The sequence below is a fragment of the Aquila chrysaetos genome, chromosome 24 (genome assembly GCF_900496995.4).
Source record: "Aquila chrysaetos chrysaetos chromosome 24, bAquChr1.4, whole genome shotgun sequence".
In the NCBI taxonomy this organism is placed as follows: Eukaryota; Metazoa; Chordata; class Aves; order Accipitriformes; family Accipitridae; genus Aquila; species Aquila chrysaetos.
Window position 1 is genome coordinate 7,273,889 of NC_044027.1, and position 26,406 is coordinate 7,300,294.

The 26,406-nt window shown below is 48.8% G+C and overlaps 1 protein-coding gene and 1 long non-coding RNA gene across 4 annotated transcripts in view; one reads left to right on the top strand and one right to left on the bottom strand.

Moving 5' to 3' along the window:
* The window catches only part of LOC121232588, a 108,717-nt gene that overhangs the window by 21,670 nt on the left and 60,641 nt on the right, over positions 1-26,406 (top strand). The window lies entirely within an intron of this gene.
* LGR6 (leucine rich repeat containing G protein-coupled receptor 6) overlaps positions 1-26,406 on the bottom strand; it is a 150,039-nt gene that overhangs the window by 6,540 nt on the left and 117,093 nt on the right. The window contains exons 7-16 of the mRNA XM_030001169.2: positions 19,254-19,322; positions 17,684-17,755; positions 16,390-16,461; positions 15,179-15,247; positions 14,133-14,204; positions 10,954-11,019; positions 8,352-8,423; positions 6,650-6,721; positions 5,811-5,936; positions 3,510-3,670 (exon numbers count right to left, since the gene is read on the bottom strand). Coding sequence (XP_029857029.1) covers positions 3,510-3,670; positions 5,811-5,936; positions 6,650-6,721; positions 8,352-8,423; positions 10,954-11,019; positions 14,133-14,204; positions 15,179-15,247; positions 16,390-16,461; positions 17,684-17,755; positions 19,254-19,322 — 851 coding nt within the window. The remainder of the gene's footprint in view (positions 1-3,509; positions 3,671-5,810; positions 5,937-6,649; positions 6,722-8,351; positions 8,424-10,953; positions 11,020-14,132; positions 14,205-15,178; positions 15,248-16,389; positions 16,462-17,683; positions 17,756-19,253; positions 19,323-26,406) is intronic.

Sequence of the window (26,406 nt, forward strand, 5' to 3'; positions counted from 1 at the left end):
ACTACATTGTTTTTGAAGTAGCTCTTATTTATTTGAATTTTGCTAAGGTGCCTCCACTTTCTGAGGCCTTATGGAAAAAACCCACTTTGCTAGTAGTGCCCTTTCCATGAAAAATTGTTCCCAGATAGCTGTACCAACACCGAAGTCAGAGGAAGAGGAGGAGAAATGCTGGAGAAAGGGTAGAACAAAAAACAGTGGGCTGGATGATTCTTCCCCTTTAGTACTGTCTGCCTTAGCCAGAGCAGTCCCCACATGGGGTTTGCAGATAATTGCTCTCTCCCTCAGAGTTAGGGCATGGGTGGCTGCAAGGGGCCTGGGCAGGTACTTTTTTCAGGACTCGAGTAGCCTTCTTGAATGACAGAAGCAGGAAAAGCATAGCTCTAAGGACCCTCCAGGGTTTGCTGGATGGTTGCAAAAGTTAATTAGTCAGCTTTACAAGCTAATGGAGATGCTGGACTGGGTAAAACAGTGTCCTATTGTCAAGGATAACCATACAAGTGTGTTCTTTTCTTGCTTTCTGTAGCTTTGTTCCATTATTGCCAACATATGTTTGTAAGTAAATACATCCCTTTCTATCCTCAAACCAGTGGGCCTGAAGTGGAGTGCTAGCACTGTGATGGAAGTGCCCCATGGCAATGGTAGTACTTGCACTTTGCCTGTTCTCCCTCTACAGCCAGTTTCGGGAGGGTGGAAGGAGGAGCTGCCGGAGAGTGTTGGGTGGATGTCCTGTATGACAAGCCCCTGAGCCATCTTTGAGGTGCTGCCCAGCCACATGGGACAGGCTTGGAGCAGGGGGTATCTGCTAAATGCCACCAACTATAATCCAAAGAGGCATATCCCAAGCACCAAAAATTTTGGGCACAGGACCTTAAATATCTGTCGTGACAAGGTGACAGAGTGATGAGACATGCACTAACTACACTCCTTTGGGCTTTGGGTGGCTGTTACTCAGATATGAATGGACACACTCGGGTGATGTCTGGGGGGTTCCTGGTCATCAGGGGCCCTGGGAGGATGGGAAAGAGCTGAGCTGGCCCTGGGGTGCATGGCACCATGTGCACTCTGTGGCTGGAGTCAGACCGTCTCTTGGGTGCTGGGCTTGGCTGAGGGATGGATGCTGGATGCAGGAGTGGAACACACTGCGGGAGGCAGCATTGCCTGGCTGCTGGAGCAGGGCTGTGCCACCAGGCACCCATTTCTCCCCCCTACATGGCTGCCTGGGACAAGTCGCCTTTCACCATCTGGCTGTGAGGTTCTGCGAACTTGTTTGTAAAGGGCTCCTCAGTGCTTTGTTGGAAGCACTATGCAAGGCTGAGAAGACATGGCTATCTGGAAGCATGCCCCATCCCTCTCACAAGTTCTTCCACAGCATGCAAGCGCCCTGATGAGCCTGGCTGTACACTGCAGGGACAGAGCCCTGAGTTATTTTGTTTTAACGAAGCCACTTTATCTCTTGCATGGAAGGAATGTTTAGGAGCTCTTTTCCTTTTTAATGAGGAAGTGTTACAAGATTCATATAACACAGCTAAATACCACTGGTGGCCATCAGAAAGGAAGCACTGGGGACAGAAATAAAGCAACAATTAATTAATTAAAATAGCAATATCACAAAACCCTCATTGTCAAGACTAGACCATGCATTGCTGAATTATAAGGAGAGTCATCTGCAAAAGCCACACACAGTAAGGAAGGATGTTCTTGTGCGTTTCACATTTGCACCTCTGTGGTTTGATATTTGAAGGCAAACCCAGTGCTTAAGATCTGAGAATGTGAGCCTTTATGAGCTTCTAATAGTCTGGCACATCTTAGAATCAGTCAGTGTTCCCCTCTGGTCCCAATATGTCATCAATACACATATAATTCATGAGGCTGAGACTGTCTTGGAGGACTGGGAGTCTTTAGTAGGTAGTGGTCTGCTGACAGGGCCAGGAGAGAATATTGTTTGAGACATCAAACGCTTTGGTGCCCAGTAAAAGCAGGTCTGTAAGCAGTACTATGGGCCCTGGCCACAAACCAGGTCTTTTCACAGATGCTGTAATTTGCTGGGCAAACACCCCAACTATATGCACAAGGACCGTTAAAGTATGGGCTGCATTAATGATGGAAAAACTGACCCAACCAAGAAGAAATTCCTGCAGCAATGACCGTAACATATGGCTCCTTTGTACTGTCTGCCCAGTGTAACCACCAAGTCTACCATGCTTCCAGGAACCACATCATGCTGGTAGGAATCACACTTGTTAGCCTCTGGCTGGACTTTATACATTGCTAAAGCTTATTCTTAGTCTGTGAAGGATCAGGGCAGGGCAGATGGCAGGAGCAGGGATGCAGGGCTTGTGACTCACTCGCTGGCTGTGTCATAAAGTGTCTGGGTCATCCTGCCTCCCATCGCTGCTGTAACACAGAGAACCCAACTGCTCTGGGTCAATATCTGTCTCCAGATCTAGTCCTGCCTGCTTAGGATGCAGGAGGAGATCCTGCAGACCCCCTGGTTATGGCTGGGTGCACGGTGCTCCTGGGAACAGGTGAGTCAAGTGCTCCCCAGGGTCTCAAGCCCTCTCCCCATCTCCTACAGTCACACAGCATGATGTGATTTTGCCTACAGGGCAAACATATAAACAAATGCAGCATCCAAGCTGTGTCCTGAAATGCTATTTCCACTCTCCAGCAGTTACAGAGGAAGCAAAGGGGCTCATGCTTTTCTTCACATTATTCTGAGATTCTCTTGCAAAGGGATCACACCAGCTTTCCACTTGGAGCTGCTGTTGTGCTGTGAGTCTGTGGGTGCAGGTGGTGTGCTTTGCACACTCCTCTGCTGGCCTCATGCAATAGATTTCATGGAGGTCTTTGCAGAAGTGACTTACAGCACAGAATAAATTGACTCTTCAACAGAAAGCGCTGCTTATCTTTAACTGTGGAGCCACTTCTGCCCTGCATAGGCTAGCCCCTGTGCTGAGCTCATCATATTTCCCAAACGTGTCCTTTTGTTCATACCTAACCCTGACCTTTGCTGTAGCATCAGGATATGTGCACAAAAGTAGCACAGACATAGGTCTCTGTCTCCAGCCAGCTGCACATTCCAGTTCTTTGGGTTCCTTCTCTTATTCAGATTAATCCTAGGGTCCTACCAAAGGCTCCGTACTGCCCAGAAGTCTAATGACCAAGCCCAGAAGCTGTCCCATGTAACCTCAGCCACCTTTCAGTAGCTTGGGTAGCCTCGCTCTATAGTCAGCAAGGCCAAATTAGCAATGTTGAGGACTGCCAGATCTTTCTGTTAGATTGTGAAGGTTTGGATGTGCCAGATCAGCTCTCTCCAATGCAGTGACACTAACTGAAGCCCATTCACAACAACTGGCCACTAGAGCTGGAGAAGGATCAGTCTGCCTTCCCTGAGGCAGGGGTAGCTCCATGGCTAGCAGTGGGACCACTCTTGCAAATGCAAGATTGCATCCTAGCTCGCAGCATGGCCCTGCCCATGGATTGATCACCATTCAGCCCAGTTTACTTACAGTGATTATCAGCATGACCTGGAAACAATTCCATGGTCCTCTTGTGGGGATCCTCCTCCTCAGGGCTCATGTCTTCTGCCTGCCATTGGTTGGACATCTTGAAGAAGCTGCTGCAGCTTCCATAGGCACAGCACTGGTAGGCGTAAGGTACCTCGAGGACTCTGCAAAGGGGGAAAGCAGAACTTTGAGGTGCATTGCTTCCATGACCTGACTCTCCATTGCTTTGCACTTTTTGCTTAATTTCAATATGTGACAAAAGCCAGTCTGTCAGGTGATGGTTATGTTGGAGCAGGACTTTGCTCTGGTGAAGGACTCCATGTAGGACAGAGTGTGGACCCAAGTCACCCCACAATGTTTCTGCACTGCCCCACTTTTGGCACTTAAGACACTGTCTGTCAATAGAATGTTGTCAAACGGCAGGTTTGGAAACTGCACCAAAGTTCCTGGATAATTCCTAAAAACTTTCTGCAGTTCTCTCTAGACTGAATTAGCTTCTCTTTCCCATGCCCTCTAGCAATATGCCACGTGCACGTGGAGTCTTAATTTTTTTACCCCAAGGACATTTTTTGCTGGGCATCCTTTCTTTTGTTCAAGGTGAGTAACTTCCTGAGAGCTTGAGCAAGTGCAAGGTCCCCCTTGCTAGTTTCTGAAGGTCAGAGAGGCACCTCCAAACTCCAGTTCGATGACTGTGGCTCACCCCTGCCAGTTCAGGCAGGAAAATCTCAGGTCTCTCAAGTGTAGGAAGTTATTTTAGTATGTCTGATTTCTACTTGAAAGTAGAATTGTTAGTTGTTAATTATAGCATATATTACAAGGTTAATTAAACAGCAGCTGAACATCATCTGGATGAAATACCAGGCTATCAGTCAGCAGCTGCGTTTTCTTCAAAGACAGCAAACTCCTGTTTCTTTGCTCGAAGTCAGGAAGACTGCTGATGAGGGCAAAGGAACCTCAGGTTTTCCAGACAATTAAGGTCTTCTGACAAGATCAGTAAATACAATGAAACTCTATATTCTAAAAATATGCTTTTGTTTTAAGTTCCCAAACATTTCTGGCTGAGCCCCGGGAGGCTATGGAAACTCTGTATACAAGCTTGCTTCCTGTTATAAGCTCCAAATTAAATCCTCTTACTGAAAGTTGGTAGGGAGGTACAGGTCCTCCCAGGATGGCTAAGAACTGTTCTTAGTTGATGCCTCCAGACATATGCCCCAAAAATAAGACTACTTAATGGCAGTACCCCCAAATTTAGGAAATGTTAATGGGTCCATTGCCTGGCGTGGTTCAATGAACCACTCCTGCAGACTCAGTCTCTCTGGTACAAATCCAAACCAGCTCCACAGATGTCAATGGAATTAGTTTAGAGGAGAAACACCCCTGGAAGTGCTGAACTTGACCCACTCTCCACGAGGGACTGCCATCTTGGGTGTGGAAAGCCCTCCAGAAGCTTCTGGGATCCCCTGCCATTTGGAAACCAGTCATGCAACAGATCCCAGCCATGATGAGTGAAAGAAGTCGGAAGAGAAAGCCCTGCAGGCACCATTGCTGAGGCAGATCGAAGTGAGAGCTCCGCACTTTTCATCAGACCTGAGCTATTAAGCCCAATGGTGATGCAGTGGCCTGTGACTCCAGCACAGCTGCAGGTGTCTAAATCTGAGAAGCTCCAGCATTTGGGAACCCGTACTGGATGAGTGGGAGCATCGGCTCATGCATCCTTGGCTCCAAGGGAACTAGCTGGGAAACCCAAGCAAAAGATGACTTCACCTCAGGGGAATTTAAGTCATCTGGGCCGTGGGCCCCTCAGCCTGAGGGCAGGTGCCATGCTGGAGACCCACCACTAAGGCAGGGTCAGGAGAGCCAGAGCCTGCAGTGTGATACTGTGCTCCAAGCCTTTTGCAGCCTCATCTTGCTCAGTTTGACCCCTTCAGGCTCCTCATTAATCCATAGCAGACAAGGCACGGCCACACAAACAGAGTTTACTGAAGGAAAGCTGGATGTCATTAGCTAGGACTGGCTTCTGGGAATGTTTTCCATTGAGAGGAGCCCTGAGCTGGGCCCACTCCGTGCCTTCCACTTGTGTGTGTGTTTGGCGTGGGGGTGGCAGGCCTGGGAGTGCATCACCACTCTCCTGTGGAAGACTTTAAAAGACGAGGCACGTTAGCAGCAGATGAAGCTTCCTCAACCTATTGGCCTAAAAGGATGGAGGAAAGCATGAGATAAACAAGGAAAGCAGAAGGCTGATTGCTGTAAGCAAATACAGGCTGTGCTGAGTGCCAGAAGTGAAAGAGCCACCACCACCAGTACCTCATTTTGGGGAAGCTCTCCTTGGTGAAGGGCTCAGAGAGAGCCGGGTTGCCTTGGAGCTTCAGATGCGTCAGTCCACCCAAACCATCCAGAGGCAGCGTGACCAGCCGGTTATCAGTCAAGTCCCTGATGAAGGGAAAGTAGAGAGGGAGACTGCGGTCAGTGTTTTTCTGCTAGTGCTATCTCAGCCAAGCAGAGGCTGCCTGCGTTGATTGCTCCCTCAAACTTGATGCTGAAATAGGGCTGGGTGCTGCATGGGGAGCATGCTGCATCCTCTGGAGATAAATGGATTGATACTGCATTCCCTGGGGAAAATGAGGGGTTATGCCCACGCTGAAAGCTCTGGGTAGTATCTACCTCCCTGTGCACATACCTGCCCCATGCATCTGTTCCCCCACCACTTCCCCCATAATAGGTCAGGTATGACTGCAACTCCCAGCCCATAAAATACCCAAGAGTCTTAGTGAGGGGGCTGAGGACTGGGGCCCCTCCAGAACCAGCAAAGATGATCTGCAATGACTCTTGCTGAAATGGTCTATCATGCTGATCTTACATAAAGGCAACTAAGGTACGTATAAAAGCATCAGAAAGTGGAGGTTTAAGTGTTCAGGGTGAGAGCATGTTGAAAATGGCCTCTTCTGTGCTTTCATCATCCCTTTAATATTGATAGGAAGCCTTGGGATTTGGTCTGCCCACGTCAGTGCTGAGACATGCACCTCAGCACTGCAGCCTTCTGATATCTAAATGCCAGGTGTCCTGGTAGCTTGGTGAGTCAGTCTGAGGTCCTTAGATACCTGGTCTCCATGGCCCACTCTGAAAGAAATGTCACTGCAACTTACAGCTTGGTGAGAGAGTGCAGGGTCACAAAGGCTTCAGGGTGAATAAACTGGATGTAATTCCAGCTCAGGTCTCTGCAAGGCAAGGACATGCCAGTAAGAGGGGTGCAGAGCAGGGCAGTGAAGCTTCTGACACCAGCCTGGTCAAGGGGTTGGATGCAAGAAAATGTGGGATATGTAGCCCCTTGGTCAGCAGCGAGTTCTGTCTCATTGCAGCTCCCTGAAGATAAATATGTTTGGGTCTATATATGGGTGGTTTCTAACAAAGAGCACAAGAGTTTGCCTTGCAGGAGCTCCTCCACTGAGACCAATGGGAAAGCATCCTTTCTGGGTTCATTTCTGTAAATTTGGGGATTTTATGCTAACATGCTAAACCTCAGAGCAGTAGACAGGTTATGCCTTAGTGCCAGAGCATCCCTGATGTGGTCACAGTGCTGGGTGTCCAGGCAAGGGCAGATAGGGTCAGGGGCTGTGTGGAAAGTGAACCAAGGTCATCTTAGAGTGTCTCCTGTCATGTACAGTTGGCTTGGATTCATTGAGGCTCCTCCATAAGCTCTGCTTCCATCTGAGCTAGAGGGCTCAACTCCCTCTGTTATGAGCAGAGAGGACCCAGCATATCAGGAAGCTTTTCTTCTCCTAAGACTGACTACACAAGCAATCTCCTACATATATCTTCATCTCTCCAGCTCTGAAGGGAGCCAAGTGCCCAGATATGTGCGTCACACTGCAAAAGGCTGAAGTTGCGTGTGATGAATCCTTCCCACAGGGACCCAGAACATACCCGAAGGCAAATGATAGAGTGCACACTCAGCTGTACGTTTGTGTGACTATAGTGTGGCAGTAGCATGCTCATATTTGCATGCTTGTCTGTAGTGTTACATGTAATACGTGAGTGTTCCTGCGCAGTTATAAAACATCGTGTACATGACACTCATGGGATCTCTAGGAATGCTGGCCTATTAAATGACACTCAAATTGCTGCACCATAGGAAAAAGCTTTTATGCAATTCAGTTCACTTCCTAAAACAACCGTAAATAAAGACCATCAGCACTTAGAGGGCTCTTCCCAAGTGTCACAGGGAGAAACATGCCCTGCAGAGCCTTACTAGCTTCTCAAAGGTGCCAAGCACTTAAGTGGGCTGTCTACTGCATGGTCACTATGCCTGTATGATATGTGCATGCTTGTGTGCACTTAATACATCCAACATATGCTTTTGAGTTGTGGGGAGACAGTCCCAAATCAAATGGGATGTTCTGCCAGGTGTTCCAGGAGTGCATGGCCAAGGATTAGCATGTGTAGGGAAAGGGTGCTAGAGCTCATGCACACCATGGTAAATCCCTGCCATGAGTCCGTGTCTGCATGGGCATTTAGGAGGCAGGTCTCAGTAATGTGTGCTGTGCAACATACAAGTTGCAGCATGTGGTTAGAGAATGTGGTGTGGAGTGTCCGCATATGTGGGCAGGAAGGCTGGCAGGTAATGAGTTTATTTACAGCGGTTGTCTACATGCAGAAAGGAAGCCAGAGGGAAGTTGTGCCCTGTTCTTTTGTAAGGGGAAGTGGAAGAGGGACTAGATGGTAAAGCCTTCCAGCAGAGGCAGAGGGGGTGGGGTTGGGAAACTCCAACACATCGGCCTGGCTGGGTGCTCACAGTTCCCCTTCCCCCAGCAAAAAGCCCAGTCGTTCCCCCTGCCAGACAATACTTACATGGAGCGCAGGGCCATCAGCTGCACAAAGGTGTCTGCTCTGATTTCATGGATCCTGTTGTGCTGGAGACCACTGACAAAACAGAAACTGGTTTGAGAAAATACCTGAAGGCAGCATTCGTACTTTGTAGGGATCTTTGTCCCATGGCACCAGATGCAAACTGTCACAGTGGAAGTTGTCATTCGTGCTTGGGAGGCCTACTCTAACTTCAAGGGGTAAACAGGATGAGCAACAGAACAGCTCAAGGCCATTCTCTCCTATGGGCAGCTCCAGCGCTCAGGCAGCCTCTCCTTTTAATGCCATCATGGCACAGTAAAGTGCCATTGATGTGCAGTGGTTAAAGGTGCCGCATTATCTCCAAAGCCATGCTGGTTTCCCACTCTGCTCCACCCTAAGCCTTCAGACTGCTTCGTCCAGAGCAAAAGAGGAGAGCTTGGAGCCAGTGAGTCAGCAAACAGCTCTGTGTGACCCTTTGGGAAGGACTACATGGTGCTCCCTTTTGCCTTGGTGATGATGAAGGGGGTTTGAGGGCTGAAGGCATCTCAGCTTTTTATGAAGAAAAATCCTGATGTCTTGCTGAACCCACCGTCCACACGCTGCACATGTATTTCCATGAAGTGCCTCAGCCCCTGCACATCTCCCTTCCAGCAGCCTCCTGCACTCCCCAGAGCAGGGGAGGGGGCAGGGTAAGGGCTCACATGGTGTTTGCTGACTGACCTATACACTCCCTACACCTCTTGAGAGACATCTTGATCCAAGCATCCACTTTGTGGGAAACATTAAGTTTTTCAGTTTTCTTTTCCCTAGTGTGGAACAACGGTGAATATTTTTTAAAATTTCTGCAAAATGCCCATCATGAATTCCCAGACCTGCAGACGTGGTCTCCCCATGTGTGACCTTCTGCAAGGGGAGACAGCCACAGACTAGTGCTCTACTTACAACAGCTCTCATGGGTCTTTGTTGTGTAGCTAACCTGCTTTCAGACTCAGAAATGATCTTGACTCATCTCACACAAGGACCTGCACCTGATGGCTGTAATATCTCCGCTGGTATTTGGCCCCACGTTCATGTTTCAGAGGCAGGGGCTTGAGGCTCTCATATCTGCTCTGCTGCTGGTTTCTCAACGCTCCATGTAGCCAAGAAGGCATTCCTTGTACATCTAGTTAAGATTTCAAGGGAGGGCCATGGGAAGCTCTGTGCACAAATTTGGGGGTCTCAGGTAGAAAAGCACTGAGTGGGAAAGCTGGAGCTTGGGAAGAAGGGATATTGGAGCAAGCTAGTGAAAAATAAGTCAAGGATGTTTAGCTGTGAGGACCACCTGTGTGTTGCAGGTAAAAACCTGCACATTGGCAGTTACAGCAGAGCAACTGGCACACATAAGTTGTTTGCATGCCAGGCTGCACCACCATGCACCACCAGACTTGTTTCCAACGTATTTCCCAGCAGGAATGCTGATGCCTGGTGGGGGTGGGGCTTACATGATGATAACTTTGGGCTTAAGGGACCAAATACTCATTTTGTAAGAAAATGTTAATATAAGACACAGTCTGTCTGACTTAAGTAGTCTGAAAGAGGGATTTACTGTGCTTTTATGTTAATGATAAGTCTGAATTTGGCATATTATAAAATATTGTAAGCAGCAATTTAGGCATAATGAGTGAAACTACAGTTTTGGAATTCTGAAAGTTTGTCCCTTTTTTGATGTCTTTTCTATTTTTTTAAACATTTTCCTGTTGGTACTTTAGCTGAAATACATCCAGCTCTAACTTTGTCCTCAGAGCTCCTGAAGAGGCAGCACAGGCTATGTAACTCTCGTTTTCATGTGATGTCAGTGTCCCAGTGTGTGGTTTTGCTAAGGCTCAATGAAATGGTCTGGCCATCCAGGCTGGGGTGCTGCAGAGAGCAGGGACAACCTCTCTGGTGTATTTTTGTGGGGATGCTGCTCCCACACATCTACTCTTCCAGGTTTCAGAATTCTGTAAAAAATCATGGAGTCTATTTTTTTTTTTTTCTCAAAAAGGCCAAGAACTTCTGTTAGATTTGAAATGTAGGGCCAGATCTCCAGACGCCTTGAACTGAACGTGAATAACTCTGTTTCAGAGCAACAGAGGTGCCTCCCAGGGTCCAGAGAAGACCCAATGCAAGTACTAAATGAGGAAAACATCAATCTTCTCCACAGAGTGGCTAGCCCTGAGCAGTGTGGATAAGAGCTGCTTTGTGCCCAGGGGATGAGACCACTCCTTGAAGCAGAAGGTATTTATAGTAGAGATAAACCCCATTCTAGATTAGCTTATATTGGGACTTGAATTAGTGAAGTAAAATTCAGTACTGTCACATCCTACTTGTGTTTGCTGTGGCTGGGACCTCCAAAAAGACCTGAGTGAATTAAGCTCCTGTGCACAGGAGATGTATTTTTATTCTGTATCTGCACAGGGGCAAAGCATGGCACTCTGGTCCACTTACAGTCCAAATAGTGAGTTATAAAGCTCAGCTTTGCCAGTGCTTGGTGAAGGTTGACTTTTGTGTTTGGGAGCTGCCTCTATCCCTGAATTGGCCCCTTTTCCCCAGAGCATGGCGCAAGTAAGGGCATCTCTTTACTCACAGCTCCTCCAGTCGCTGACACCGGTGGAAACTGGGCAGATCTTCAATTTGGTTGTATGACAGTTCTCTGCAGGGGAAGGACCAGCACAGAAATGTTAGTAGATCAAAAGTGAGTGCCCCTGACCCCTCCCTTGGAAAGCAGATATTGCTGGAGAGGGGGATGACCTGACTTCCATTTTGCACAGCTGCGGAGAGCAGTAACCCCAGGCGAGGGGGATCTCCACTCTGCACACACCTGACCCTTGCTCTGACCATCTTTGTGCAAGGCAAGGATTGCTCGGTGGTTTACCTACTCATCCAGCCCCAGCCCAGCTTCCTCCAGCACAAGCTGCAGACTGATGGAGCTGCTTCTACAGCTGGGGTGGGCTTTTTCTCCCCAGCCCCAAGTCAGCTGTGAAATGCATCCATGCCAAATTCTGCCATGCACAGCCTTGCTTTTCTGTGGGCAAAGCAGAGAGGTATTTGTGCCAGAGCTCCCATCCTGCTGTTGTGGATGGGGGAGCTCATAAAAGGTGCAGATGTGCTTGCAGAGCCTGGGGAGGTTTTGGCCAGCAGAGCAGCCAGCCAGCTGCCTTGCCTCCTTGCTGGCACAGCAAACCCAACTGCCCATCACCTGCTCTCCATTCAGCCTTTCCTGGCTCCTCCCCAGGGTTAGGGAAGGGGTTGTGGCACAGGCAGGGATTTGGTACAGGACATTACAGACTGTGAAAATCTCTGGTCCCCATTCTTTCAAGTGCTGCCACTTGAAAGCAATTCCCAGGAAACTCCTGTTCCCACTGCTTCATAACCCAGTGGCATGTCAGCATCCAAGGTAGTGTGACTTGGTAGTCAGAGGAAAACCTATCCTGGCACAGATTAATGTGAATTTATTAAAACTGAAATGGGCTGGGTAAGGAGTAATGCTTAAAATCAGCTTTTTCCCTCACCAGCAAAAGCTGGATTTGTGGCTGTTTGAGGGAATTTGCCCCAGGGTAAAAAGTTGTGTATGCGGCCTCTCCGCCAACTTTCCAAACACAGTTTCCATCTTTCTGCCAATAAGTTGCTGCTAAAACATTTCAACTATTTTTTTTTTTTTTTGCCAACCCCTCTCCACCAGTTTTCCATGGCGGGGAGGAGAAGGGAGGAAAAAGCAAGCAAAAGTTTTGGGCTTGGCTCTGGAGACTATCACCCAGTATGGAGAAAGAGCTATGGCGTCAGTCACTTTTCACTGGTCTCTGTGTCAATCCACTGGGCTTGACAGGGTGGTGCCTTAGCTAGATGGTGATGGAAGGAGAATGCAGCCCCAGGATTTATTTCTGGTTCCTCCAGAGAGAGGGTAACCAGATGCAGCCCAGTATGTACCAGCAGAGCAGCCTCAGTCACTGAAACTGTGTTGAGGACACATCAGGATGAAGGTACTGGTGGCATCAAGGGACTTTAGCTCTGCTCAGGGAAGCTTCAGCTCTTTCTGCTTGACAGGAAAGACAAATCTGTCCCCTGAGCCACAGAAGCTCTGGAAAAAAACAGCAGGATGATGTCAGGTTGACGCCAAGCTCAAGCTCAGCAACGCTGCCCTGCCTGAGTGTGCTGGGGTCAATGCCCATGCACAGAGCAACATCACAGCACGGCCACAAGCCTCATGCCCCTGTGGTGGCTCTTACAGCCCCCGTGCAAGATCTCTGCAGAAAATCTGCAGCATGACATGAGCAGCTGGAGGCCAGAAATGTGGCATTAACTGTATCATCTGTGTTCAGACGTGTCACAGTCATAATGGCAACCTGACGAACTGCCGAGGGGCTGGCAAAGTGGGGGAAAGAAGTGAGAACAATCACTCTATCTGTGGGGACAGAAGGCCAATGCATTTCAAAGGCGAGAGACATGTAAACATGCACAAACATTGGCCCACATACCCTCTCTCCAAACTCTGAAAGCAATGCAATTAATGTCAGTAAAATTAACTGGGAAAGAGGAACAAGGAACAAGGAACAAGGTGGGGTGTCCCAATAAAACTCTTTCACAAGGAGGGGGCAGGCATGAAGAACAGGCTCTGTTGTGAAGTTTTACAGTCTGATAACTTGCAAACATGTACAGAGCACTTGGGACCCTACAGCCTGGGCCATTCCAAAGGCTACACTTTGGTGGCAAGATGTCCATTGAATTGGTCCAGATGTCTAAAGATGAGAGATCTTCCCTACAGGGACAGCTGGAGCCAAAATGCTGTGATCTGCTAAGTTACAAATTGTGTCCTTTTATTTTTACGTTCTTCTTTTGTTTCCAATTTCTGTGATCAAGAACTCACTCCTGTTGCTTTCCTGGAACAAACTTGTTTTCATTTTCAGCTTGCTTGTATAAAGACTGATGAGAGGCAAGCCTCCTGCTTGCCCTAAGGCTGCAAACTTGTATAAATCTGGCTCATGACTCATTTCCTGAGGATGTCTTTGACTGCAGACAAGGTTGGGGATCTCAGGAATGAGGGGTGTGATTCCTGAGGAGATGCAAGAGTCTTTCCAAGATGCTGATTTCATCAGGTACCAAGTTAAAGAAAAAACCACAACCCCCCCAGTCAGCATCATTCAGTGCCTTGTCAAGCAGGTAGAGCCAAAGCAACTTAGAGACTCTGAGAAAAACCCTGACCTGCCACTGCTGCACCATGTGAGGGGCCGTGGCCATGTGCCCTTGCAGGTCCCCATCAGGTCAGGCCTGTTCCCTCCTGGAGTGTGAACAGGATTGTTCCTCCAGATGATGGCACTTGCTGGAGCTCCAACTGCAGTAAGCCAACATTGGGGCAGAGCATTGTGTGAAATGTGATTTACCCCTGGCTTTTGTGCTTTGTATATGTAGGAGCTCTGAAATGCTGCTGCCGTTCCTACCCACCACACTTTGCACCCTCTCTACCCCCCTTGCATGGGGCAGACAGTTCCCACTGGTGCAGAGCAAGGAGGAAGCAAATGTGGATATGCCTTATTGCTTGCAGCCCTGAGTCCAGAGCATCATGCTGGGATGAAGCAAGCAAGTTCAAGAACATGCAGAGCTCAAGGTAGTGCCTAAGGTGGTGTTTTCTTCATGGAAAAGATAATGGGAACAAGAACCACAGGATGCTCTTCCATAGCTGGTCCCTTCCCTGAGCTACACAAGAAGAAAGCCCAGCTTCTGATGGCACTTTTCTAAAGACCAGGCAGGACAAAGAAATGTGTTACTCACAGGACTTGGAGGCTGGGCAGCTGCTGGCACATCCCTCTGGGGAGTAAACGGATGCCTGCCCGGGTCAAGGTCCTAGAGGAGTGGCGGAGAGAGAAGAAACGGTGTTACTGAGAGCCAGCACCCAGACTGCGACCTGCAAGCCCAGCTACTGGTCCCACATGGTGTCAGGAGACACAATAACAATGGGATAATGAAATACCTGGAAAGAAACAAAAACTGACTTTGAAATGGGCACTGCTGCTGGACCTGGTAAAGACGAATGTGCCTATAAGAAATTCTGGGATGTTGCTGAGTACTGAATTCACTGCTGTCCTTGGCCACATCGAGGGCAGGTGGCAGTGCCATCTGTGGCATGCTCTGTCAGTTCCCCATTGTCCAGACTGGTGATCTGCCTGGAGCCATGACTGCCTCAGAAACCCGTGTATGGGGGATGGATGGTGTGTCCCTGGGTCCTTTAGACAGGGCATGTCACACTGCTGGGCTGGAGTGCTCAGCTGTGCTCCCAGTTTGGGCACAGTGTGTGGACCAGTACCCTAGAAAGGAGAACAGTGGGTGGCCAGAGACAGCATGTCCTCCAGGCTCCTGCTCTCCTGGGTCTGATAGTGTGAGGATGGGACCAGACCGGTTCCAGGAGCCCCCAGCCTGGGTGGCAGATATGTGGCAAATACAGCAGATGTTTCCTGCACTGCACTACCAGTGCTGGTCCCAGGATGGGCAGAGACACTGGGTCTCAGCAGACCACACTGAAGCACTGCACCCAAAGGCTCATTCCTTCACAGATGCAGAAGGAAAGGAAGAAAAACAAAAATCAAAAAAAGATCGGAGTACACTCAACAGTACCGAGAGAGCAACTCACGGAGAGGAAAGCTGCTTTCAGGAGCCACAGGGGTGAAACGAAGCAGAGAGGTGAGTGACCAGGGAGAGGCAGGGCTGAAGACAACCAACTGCACAGCACTGTGAAAGTTGTCCTCGCTGAAACAGCCTGGACCGCCTTGAAGGAGGAAGAGCACAAATAGCAGGGTAAAAGGGAGAGAGTTGCCACTCACAAAACTTCTAGGCTGGTGGTGCCTTTAAGGTCTGGGAATTCTCTGATGTCCGTTGCACCATTGAGCGACCTGCAGAGAAATGAGGGGGAAGTGAGTTGGACAGAGAACATAGAAGCAAGTACAGCTGCCCAAGGTCCCAGACCCATCAGCTACGGTGGCAAATCTGCTTTCTCACACCTAAATGGGGTGATCAGAGGCCCAGATCCAAAGATGCCCCTGTCATCAGTGTGCCACTGCCAGCTGGGTGGTGGAGGAGACGTCTCAAGCAGCGCAGACACAGTAAGCCAGAGTTGGGCATTTCTACGCAAGGAGGCTTGGCAAGCTCTGACCCTCCCCCAACCACTGACATTCTTGGCATGATCTCTACCCAAATTAAATAAAAAATCCAAAACAATTACCATGGGGAATGTAAGCAGGCATCCCACCCAAGCCTCACAAAGTCTATACATCTGGAGCTCAAGAATGCATGAGTATTTGAAGGATTTATTTTATTTGCCTGAGTGTGTGTTCCTGCAGAGAAAGGCTGGGTGAGGCTTATAAACAGAGGTTTTGAGGTTGCCTCTGCCTCAGTATTTAGTGCTGTGCCACAACAGGTTAGCTGAAAAAACAGCCAGTCCAGGTCAGCCAATGTGGAGCAGCTGTTGTGGTCCAGATGGTGCCCACCACATGGTGGTGGCCCTGGAGCAGGCTTAGGGCCAACATGTGAAGGAAGCTTGTCACTGACGGCTGCCCAGTGAGATTATTTGTGCCATGGTGTCTGTGTTATGGGACATGTGTTCCTCTGCTTCTCCACCTTGTGGAGGAACGCAGATGTCTTCAGTGTCCTTGTGTGTGGGCAACTACACAAGAGTGCAGGGTTTGCTTGAGCAGCATGCAGCAAAAGTTGTGGCACTTGTGAGTGTGGTCTTTGCTGGTGCTGACGCAGCTCTGGATACCCTAGAAGACTCCAGTGCCTGTCAGCTGGGTGGGCAGGAGGAATAAATTGCTCCCTCCAAAATTCCCTTCTCAAAATTATTCTTCCTCAGCAGAAAACATCTGCACTGTCTACTCCTTGGCTCACTGCCATTGGGACTGGCTAGAAGAGTGGCACCATGATCATCTCTTGCACAAGGGCTCTAGAAAAGAGGAAGGGAGAAGGCCACTAAGGTGTCCAGCTCACAGGGTTTGGATCTTGGATGTTACCTCTCTGAGGATGTGCTTGGTGAACTTACAGAGTGTGGAGCTTTGGCAAGTATTGGAAAGCAGACTGTCCAACAAACTGGATGGGATTGTCATAAAAATGGCTGCAAAGGAAATGAGTAACTGGTCAGATTCTGCTGTGCAAGAAGAGAAGATGCTATTACAGGTTAAGAGCATTGGAGCAACTAGTAGTAAGCTATGTAGGAGGTGCTGGCTATCCTGTGAGAAATCCTTGTTTTCCAGATAACCCCAGGCCCTCCCACTAGCCTGTTTTGGCTGAACATTGGTACAGCTGAGGTCTTCTGCTGCTCTGAAAGGGCCCTTTAGGGTCCTGCTGAACCAGGCAGGCTAGAAAGATGCAAAGCCCTCCTTCAACCCTGTTATAGTGCTGTAGCCCTGCTGGGAAACACCTTGCACTTGATGACACCTCCTCTGATCTTACATATCCACAGCACCAGCATCTTTCCTACTTGTCACAGTCAGTGGAGAGAAGTGAACTCTTCTTGGATCCAACCAGCTTTAGGAGTTGAATCACCTCCTACAAGAAGCACTTTCCCTCCACAGACTGTGAAAGACTTTAGATGGGCAGATGCAATGGAGACATGAGTATTCTGGATGTGTCCCACCCCCACGTCACTCCAAGGATGGTGCCCAAGGAAGATGGGGATGAGGCTAGTTTGTTTTGACTGAAGCAGTGACTGTTTTCACCCAGTGTCACCATGGCTTTCCAGATGTTGGTATTTCTGTAACTTAAGTTCCAGACTGGCCAAGCAGAGCTTTTGTTACTTGCCATGGTTTCCAATATCAGTGTGGTTCAGGGAAGAACGGTCCAAAAATGTCTACCTGTGACTGGGTCAGAGGGGAAATGAGCTGACAACTGAGTGTATTTATCTGCAGAACTTTGTATCCATGGGTCTGAGTAGACACACAATGATCTGGTGTGCCAGCTCCACGACACATATAGCTACTGCTGTAGCTGCCTAGCAGCTTTTCTAAGGACAAGGAATAAACACAGGCAGATGTCAACCAGGGCTTAGAAAATCCTGTTATGCACAGCAAGATTTCCATGCAGACCACCCATATATTGTTCCTTCATTTTTATCACCTGTACTGCAGCAAAGTTCAGCTGGAGGGAAAGGAGAACCCATGGCAAAAAACCTGAGGCATAGCTGAGAAGGAGCTAATTTCAGCTTGCGTTGGCCCATATACAACAAAAGTCAAATTGCAGTCATGCTGACAACTGTCAGAAATCCCAACCAAAGACATCAGGAAATGCCCCTTTCTGGGGGATATAAGGATTTAGGAAACATTGTTTAATTTTCTTACATTGTTTGGAGAAGGGGATTCCCAACAAATGCATTCTCTGGAATAGCTTTGATGTTGTTGTTATGAAAACCGCTGTTGGGAGAAACAAATATCTTGATATTAATGGATGAGGAAGGCTTGGAGACACCTTCTTTCCTCAACACTTTTAAAGGCAGAGCACTTTCAAAACACGCATAAAATAGATGTGCACTCTGTTCCAGCTGTAGCATCATCCCAACAAGTGAAAAAGGTCTGTCCTTTGGCAGGACAAAGCCCTCATTCTGCTGTATTTACTCTGTGTATAATTTGGTGCTCCATATATCACTCCACTGAACCCACCAAGAACACAAGAACTTAAGGGTAAACAATTTACAGGTCAGGAAACAGGAGCAAACAAAATACACTTATTTTATACCCTCCAGGAATTACAATTTTTATGGATGGTCTCCATTATATCTCCAGACCTGTTAACCAGAGTGCAGCCTATCATGAATTATTGGCCCATGTGACTTTAAAGTACTTGTAGAGCTAGCTGTGATATTTTTGGTCAAGCTTGAAAATTGTTACCAGCAAAATTTTGCAGCAGAATAGAGCTCTGTGGCCACAGTCTGATCTCCTGTACATCAAAGGCATTCACGGTATCCTGTGTCCAGGACCAAGACCAGGCTCTGGGTGATGCCCAGGTTGTTTAATCCTAGAGGAGTCCGTGAGTGATTAGTTGGATGGCTGTTTGAAATTTGTCTTTTATTTAGTGACGAGCATTTCAAAAGCCATCTCAAAGTGGATTAAGGATCTTATTTTGAATGTCAGAGTAATGATGATATCTGGTCTGATCAGAGAAATCTCCTGAGAATTCTTCTAGTAAAAGAAAATAGTGTCAGATTTTTACTCCAAGCCTTTCAGAAGCACCAAAGCATCTGCTTTTGTCCCACCCCAACCTGTCACCAGTGTGGCACAGTCTTAGGATCCACAGGAACCGTGGATTCACATCAACTTGACTTAACCCCATCTTGGGGCTTCTAGCTTCATGAATGTTAAGTGGAATGGTTTCCCATTTTTAGTGTCTCCCAGGCTGACCAGTTAGTGGACAGAGAGCTAGCCACTAAAATGGTCATAAACTTTTGTAATTCCCTATTATAAATTTGTCCTAAGGGAGATCAAACAGTTTCTGCACATCAGAGGAGGTGGCACAGGGCCTGCAGCAGCCATGGCCTCACAATAACACAGGTAACTCCATGGTTGTGGTCCCAAGCTGGGGAATGGACATTAGAAGTAGCTGGAGATCAGATGGACTTTGAGTCCCTCAGATGCCACAGGAGAATGAAGAGATGCAGGAGGAACCTCCCCCAAGGCTGATGGGGGATCTCCCACTCCCTTCCACCAGCTGTGGTGCAGAGGCTGATGGTGACGTGATTAGAGCTGATGGAAACTGAGGGGATAAGCTGCTTATATGTGCATAGCGGAGAGGGCTGGGAAAGACAAAAGAGAGGCTTGGATTGAGTGCTGTCCTCAAGTCAGAGCACACGCAATGCTTTATTGGTCACTCTCTGTCGGGGAATGCTTTTGAAAAGGAATAAATAGAAAATCTCACAGCTCCTGCAGTCGGCCCAGCGTCCTGATAGCCCCAGGGAATTCCAACAGCTCGTTGTAGTTCAGATCTCTGAAAGACAGAGAAGGGAAAAACATTCATTAACGTTGCTGTAGGAACTCAACCGAGTGTATCTGTGCTTTGAAGGCATGGAAACTTAGTTGTTAAGCATGGGACACAGGTTTTTCCTACCATGCTGATCCAGCCACTGCCTGGAAACAAAATCTGACACGTTCCTGCAGCAGGATATTCCCTGCTAGGAGCACTGTCAGGTGAGAGCCAGTCCAAGCCATGGCTGCTGCTGTCTGGACTGCTTCCCCCGCAAGTCCCTCCACGCCCGGCGCTGGACTGTGCTGCTGCTTCACATCTCTAGAGTGCTCCATCCCCCTCTCCCAGGAACTCACCCCCAGGGGCTTTGGCTGAGAGTCATTTTTACTGCCTTTCCAGGTCAAAATGGGATTTTATGAAGGACAAGAAACACAAGAGCACCTTCAGTTGTGTGGGCCCCACGAAAGGGCTTCTATGTGCCCCCTCACCCTGCGGTGCAGAGTTGATCAGGGGACCATTCCCTTGGTGCTTCTCCTGGGGACGCTGGATGTCCCTGCCGCTGGGACATGCTGTGGCTGGGACCAGTGGGAAGAGCGGGCTATGGGAAGGCCTAGGACTTTTTCTGATGGTTGGGGTGAACCCCACATTGGAAACTGTGAGCCAAAGGTGGAAGTGATGTGCAAAGAAGTATTGACACTGCTGAGCATTAAGTTTAATTTGCAGTGTAATGAATTAAGTAAAATATAATATGTTGGTCATAACGACAAGCGTAGAGTTTACCTGCCCTGACTTCGCAACCGAAAGAGACATCTGAGCCTGAATGAAACCTTGTGGGCTGTATTTGTTCTCCAAGGATGGGCTGGTGCCTCCGGAGAAGGATTTATTTGAGCTATGGGGCACTGCTGGCAGGCACTGCTGGCAGCCTGGGAGGAACAGCCCACTGAAGGTACTGATCCTGCTGTTGACTGGAGGGGAGCCATGGAGACTGGCTGGGCTTTAGATATGTAGCACTCCTCCTCTAGCATGCTCAACAGTTTCCTTTGAAAGGCAGTTCCAGCTGAAATGGTAACATTTGACCCCATCCTGGCCATCCCACAGACCAAGACACTGAAGTCTGAAAACCATGCGACTGCTTCCTACCTGCATGAAACTCACTGAGTTTTAAGTGGTAGATACTTTAGAACATGAGGGTAATTACTGGCTCCTGGAGATTACTGTATAATTACACTTAATGGACCTTAAAGTAATTACCATGTAACCTGGATTGTGGTTTATGGAACAGAAATAACCATGCATTTACACAGCAATGAGTTGCTGCCCAATTACCTTGTAATTCTCATCCTCTGGGCCCAGGCATGGTAATTACGTTATGATCTCGCTTGGCCCCTCTCTCTCTTACATAGCCTTCTCCTTTACCAGTGTCCCTGCTTGGGAATTACTCTACAGCACCGTCTCAGCTTTGCCCTGTAGGTATTTACACAGTAAATCAACAGAGAGTCTCTCCAAATTGGGCTTCCCTTGCGCCTTCCAGGACTCCAGGCTTATATGACTTATGTCCTATGGAATACTTACCAGGCAATTACAAGATAGGCAACAAAACCAGAAGAAAAATACTGAATGAGGTTGTCTTGGGTGGATTTTGTCTTTTGTAGCCATGACAAGTTCCATAACAGACCTTGTTACTAGATTCCCTTTGCAGCCCAGGGGATGTGGCAGGTCCTGCTATGGCAGGGTTTATCTCCTCACACTGAGGGCTGTTTTCTCTCCTCCACTTACAGAGGGAGTCTGGCTGCCTGCACTACGTGTATGGGTTTGAGCAAACGAATCCTGCTCCTGTAGGACGTACCTTTCAAGGTCTGGAAAGGGTTCACATAGTCTAATAATTGCCAGTGCTGGCAATCAGCAGGAGAGGAGCACAGGGCTGGTGACAAGATCACAAGCTCTGCCTCCCCACCATGTCTGACCTGCGATGCAGCAGCAGAGTCCCAGCACATGTGAAGCTGCTGTGTGCATCCCCAGGGCTCAGGAGTGAAACAGGAGCGATGCATCCTCTCCTCACACCAGCTCACATCTGTTAGATATGAGAGGTCTGCATCTCCAAAAGAGCTTGCTCTGACACATGCAGTTCTCATCTGGGTCCAAGCAGATCAGTGATTTTTCCCAGTCTTCTCTGCTTGAGCCCAAAATGATCTGTTTAAGAATGAATAGTCCAACACATGACTGCTCATAAACCTCACTCTTTGCAAGGCACATGTAGCTCATTATCAGCTGCTTGGATGTTCTTAGCCAGTTTCTGTCAATGGTACCTGTCAGGCGTCCATCACTGTCATGGCTGAGTGCCTCACATTTTACAGGGGGGGGGGGGGAAGACAGGGCAGGAGTTTTACAATGCACATCCCTTCACCAAAGCTCAGGGAGGCACAGGAGTGGATTTCCAAAGAGAGCGAGCGATTAGAAGTGTAGACAGGACACTGCTGGGCATTTTGAAAGCATCAGTCAAATCCAATTAAGCTTCAGATCACTGCATTGAATGAAATCAGAGGGCATTAGCAGCCTAAGTTGACTGACAGTCCCAAATCTCTATCTGCGCATAAGGTACTTAATACCTTTAAAAGTCTCACCCTGCAGTGACTTTCCAAGGTTATAATGAGGTTTCACAGCAGTGCAGGAAGCTGCAGAGGTCACTCAAGGCTGGGTGTCTGCCTGCACCGCTTCCCTCCCTTGTGCCACAAACTGAGGGGCTGAGATGAGCCTGTGTGATGCCAAGGGTCTGACCCTGGAGGACAGGCATTGCGAGCCCTGTCCCCACATGACACTCAGCTCACTGCCATCATGTCACCAATGCTGGGGGAAGCTTTGTCCTATGGTGTGGAGTTGAGTTTCTCCCCAGCGATACCCGACGTGCCTGTGAGCAGCCGACAGACGGAAAATATTGCCCAACAGAGAGGAGGCTTGGCTCACCTGTGATTCACTAACAGAAAAAGGGATCTTAGATCTGTAACCAATATTATTTACAAGGAATAATTCAGTGTGCTGTAACATTTGCTCCTGTCTTTCTCTAAAAACGCGTTTCCTTTCCAGCCCATGTCTCTTCCAGGCAGGCTGGTCTTTCATCAGCAGATGAACATTTTGTTTGTACCTCCGTGTGTGTGCAAGTATGTACAGGACCAGTTCTTCCTGAGTGAACACACACCTTTCCCAGCCCTGGCAGCATCTCGGTGCCTCCCTCCCCCCTGCACTTGACAGATACAAAGAGCATTGTGTTCAGCAGCTCCCTCTGGGTAAAAAAGCCATCTCTGAATGCTGGCATATACTGGGCTTGTTGGAAAGTGGAAATGCAACCAGGTGTAGTCATGCTGCTCCAGCCTGGCTGCCAGGAACCCCAGTCTGTTCAGGAGAGACAATGTGCCCGTGCTCGCTTCCTGGTTTTCAGTGAGGTGAGCCTCCCTCCCGGAAAACAAACCCAATTGTGCTCCTTAACAGCTCCCCTGAGTGATGCTTGCAGCCAACTACTCTTGATCTGTGTGCTGCTCACACCACCCAGACTTGCCTCCAGTGCTGCCCTGTGCCAAGCCCTGCCGATTTTGGGGGGGGGATTCATCTGGTTGGAGGAGACTGGAAGAAGCCAGTACCTGAGATGGTCCCCAGGTGTCATCTCTTCCCTGCAGTGGGGCAGCTCTCCCCAAAGCCCAGACCCAAACCAGGACACAAGGGTGCTTCTCTCTCTGTTCTTCCTTCCCAGAACTTGAGTTGGGCTCTGGTTCAAGCAATGACACAGAAACAGCCTCCAACCTTCACCGCAGGGGAGGCTGTGGATGTTTGTGGCAGTGGGGAAGTTTCTGCTCATTTAGTGAAGTTCAGTCCTCGGGTCTTTCCACAGATGTCTGATATCAGCAGGGCTACATCCATCCCAGACATTGCTCGTCTCCACCTGCTCTCCCATGATGAATTTGGCCCAGCCTGTGTGCCCATTTGTGGGTCACCGGAGTTTCCTTCCTGGCCTAAGGTCAAGGCAGATGGGATGGAGTCTGGGCTCGGTGGGTCGGGGAGGATTTCGTGTTTTGACTTCCGTGGCAATAAAATTTCCTCCACTGAGCATGGCAGTGAAATGTACACCATTTACAAAGCCTTTCCATGGGCTGGGTGGATATAGAAAATGGACGTGCCATAGAAAACTCCTCCAAGTGTCCCCTTTCTCTCCCTGCCTTATCTGAGGTGCTTGGGCAATGCTTTGCTGGTCCCAACTCCACGCTCTGATACTTTCCCACTGCTTCCAGCTTTGGGATGTGGGGAAAGCTGCAAAAAGCCAAACTTGCCGCCAGGTGACACTATTCCCACTGCACTACGCTGGCACATGGGATGGGGTGGCCGTGGGACTGGCCAGAGAGGCCTCTTGGTCCAGGGGAACTGGAACTGGCACTGCTGCAGTCTCAGCTGCTCCAGCTCTGGGGTCTGCCCCAAGGATTTACATGCTACCTCTGGAGTCTTCCAGCTGTGGGGTGGTGCCCTTTTTGGCACACTTGGGAAAGTGGACCCAATGCCAGCATTACCTGGTGGAAGGATGCCAACACATCATGGCCGCGGTTATGCCAAAACAATAGGGAAGCTTCATAACAAAAAAAGAAATAATGGGCATGGCATAAGGAAGAGAATTTTGCCCATTATCAAGGGCTTTTGGAAGCAAAATCACCCAGCCGAGGGGTTCAGATATGATGTGCGAGAGAAATGACTATTAAAAAATCACTTTCCTTAGTTGGGCTCCAAGTTACCAGCTCCAGGCATCACAGTGGGATGTTGAAAGGAGCCTTGTCTGTTCTTCTAGTTAAAATGAAAACCTCTTAAAGGTCACCCAGTCTGCCCAAGACACAATGAACTGGCTGGCTTTCCATTGTTGTTATTTCTAGAGTGAGCCTATAGCTTCATATTTGGAAGATCTTAACCAACCCTGTTGTTTATTTAGAAATAAAAGTAAATTGACATCAAAGGCACAGTTATTTTGGGCTTTAACTGCCAGGGTGATTTGAAGCTGACAACATGCAGCCTGGAACTATTAATATCTTCAGTTGGGCCAAAAGGAGAGAAGGAGGGGAAAGAGTCTCAGGTCAATTTTCTGCCTGTTAGGGACTATTAGTGGTTCCACACAGGAAGCCAAAAAAAATTATATAGTACTATAAATTCTTCCATAAGCCACAAAACACCACAAATTTGCAGCTAATAAACCTGAAGATGCAGTAAGATTAGAAGCTGGAGATGGGACATTTGCTGACTATTTCAGTCCCAGTGTAGTTCGAGATGTTACCCTGGAGGGAGACTTTGTGCAGCCTCTGATAAGGACTTGCATTTCCACCTGTCCTGTGCTGGCATCTAATCCAGCTGCCAGTAAATGTAATTACTGCTGCTGCTAGTCATGCTGGTTACTGTGGCCAAATCAAACACTGGAAATGATTTAATTGGTAGTCTGAAAGCCCAAGGGGGCCATTGTGACCATGTAGTTTGACCTCTTGCCCGGCACCGGCCAGACAGCTCTACCCAGATGCCTTATATCAAGGTCGTGGCTTGTGGTTGAGCTTGAGCTGGGTAGAGCTGTCTGATTAGTCTGGAGTAGGAAAAGTAGCTGTACCATTAGGTGCCATATTTCTGTTGTGTAGCATCTGCATAAACCCTGCTCTCCTGGTAGCAACTAACATGTGCGGTGAGTGTGTGCCCTTCCCCAGCATGATCTGGATGATGAGATGCAGCAAGTGCCTGTAATAAGTGAAAGGAGGGAAGGGGGATTCAAAAGGACCCAGAACACATGTCTGACTGCAGCCAGCCTGAAGCTGTGCGCCCATCCCCTAAACAGAGACACGCAACAGGGGGATGCTCAAGTATGCGCAGGAGAGAGAAATGACCTATCGTGGGATTCATCTGCTAGGGTCAGTGGTTTTATTTGGGAAACTAATCATGTCCTAGAAAGGCCCATTTTTGGCAAATTATAAGGAGAAGCCAGGCTGTGATGGAGTGTGACAGAGTTCACGGGTGTCCCAAAGGAGCAGAGATGGGCCCCCACACTGTGGGAAGGTTGTCAGGTACTAATGGTACCTGATTTCTGCCAGGAACAAGCAGCAACCTCTACAAGGATTCATTCCGACAGCCTGGCCTGGAAACATCCCAGCCTCTCACTTACACTGTGCTGCACCATTTTACAGGGTTTATGTGGCACTGAAAGGTCTATTGCTGGGGCAGGGGGGACCTGTCTGTAGGTCATGCCTTGTATGCCTGCAGCCATCAATCCTTCCTCACACAGCTCTGTTCTCCATTTAAAAAAAGCAGCAGTGCCCAGAATGTGTCTGTTCCAACCAGTATTTCTGTCTGTTCTCTAACCGACGAAGGTACCGGATTAAATATGTTTTCAATTCCATTTGATTTATTTAACAAGGTTGAAATAAGCCTTTGAGAACGGGATCTCGTGGGGGGTCCTGGGAGCATAGGCGCTGCCATGCACATATCATTTACAAGACACAAAAGGAGCTGACCGCAAAGCGGAGCAGCGGGGACCTCGGTCGCTGGGATGCACAGACAATAACCATGGAGCTGATGACTCAGGCAGGGGAGGCACGGAGAAGGCTGCTGCACTTTGCCAGGCAGGGGAAGAAGGCAGGCTCAGGGAAGTCTGATCTACAGCAGAGAGTTTCCAAACTGTGGGAAGGAAGCTGGGGACCACTATGTACCCCCCAAGGTGCACAAGTTGGTGGTGATCAGCCCCTGACTGCTGCAGCATGCTGCTGCTGGAAGGAGGGTGCATGGGGTGGGGGCAGAGCTTCTGTGCATCAGCATATCCATGGTGAAAACATGCCCACAGCTTGCCTCTACTGCCATTTCTGCTGCCTGCAGTGTCTGTTCCTCCTTTTCACAGGCAATCAATTCACTCTCACATGTTTCTGGAGGCAGAGGCTTCTCTCCTCTGGCTCGGGCAACTGCTCTTGCTCAGCTGCTCAGTGAAAGGGTCCGTGTCCCTGGGGAAGGCTTTGAGCAAAATGAAGCGCAAGGAGCCAGAGGAGTTGGGGACCCCTGACAGGTCACAGCAAGCATGTCTGGAGACCCAGGGGTTGGACATCTGGGGAGACTC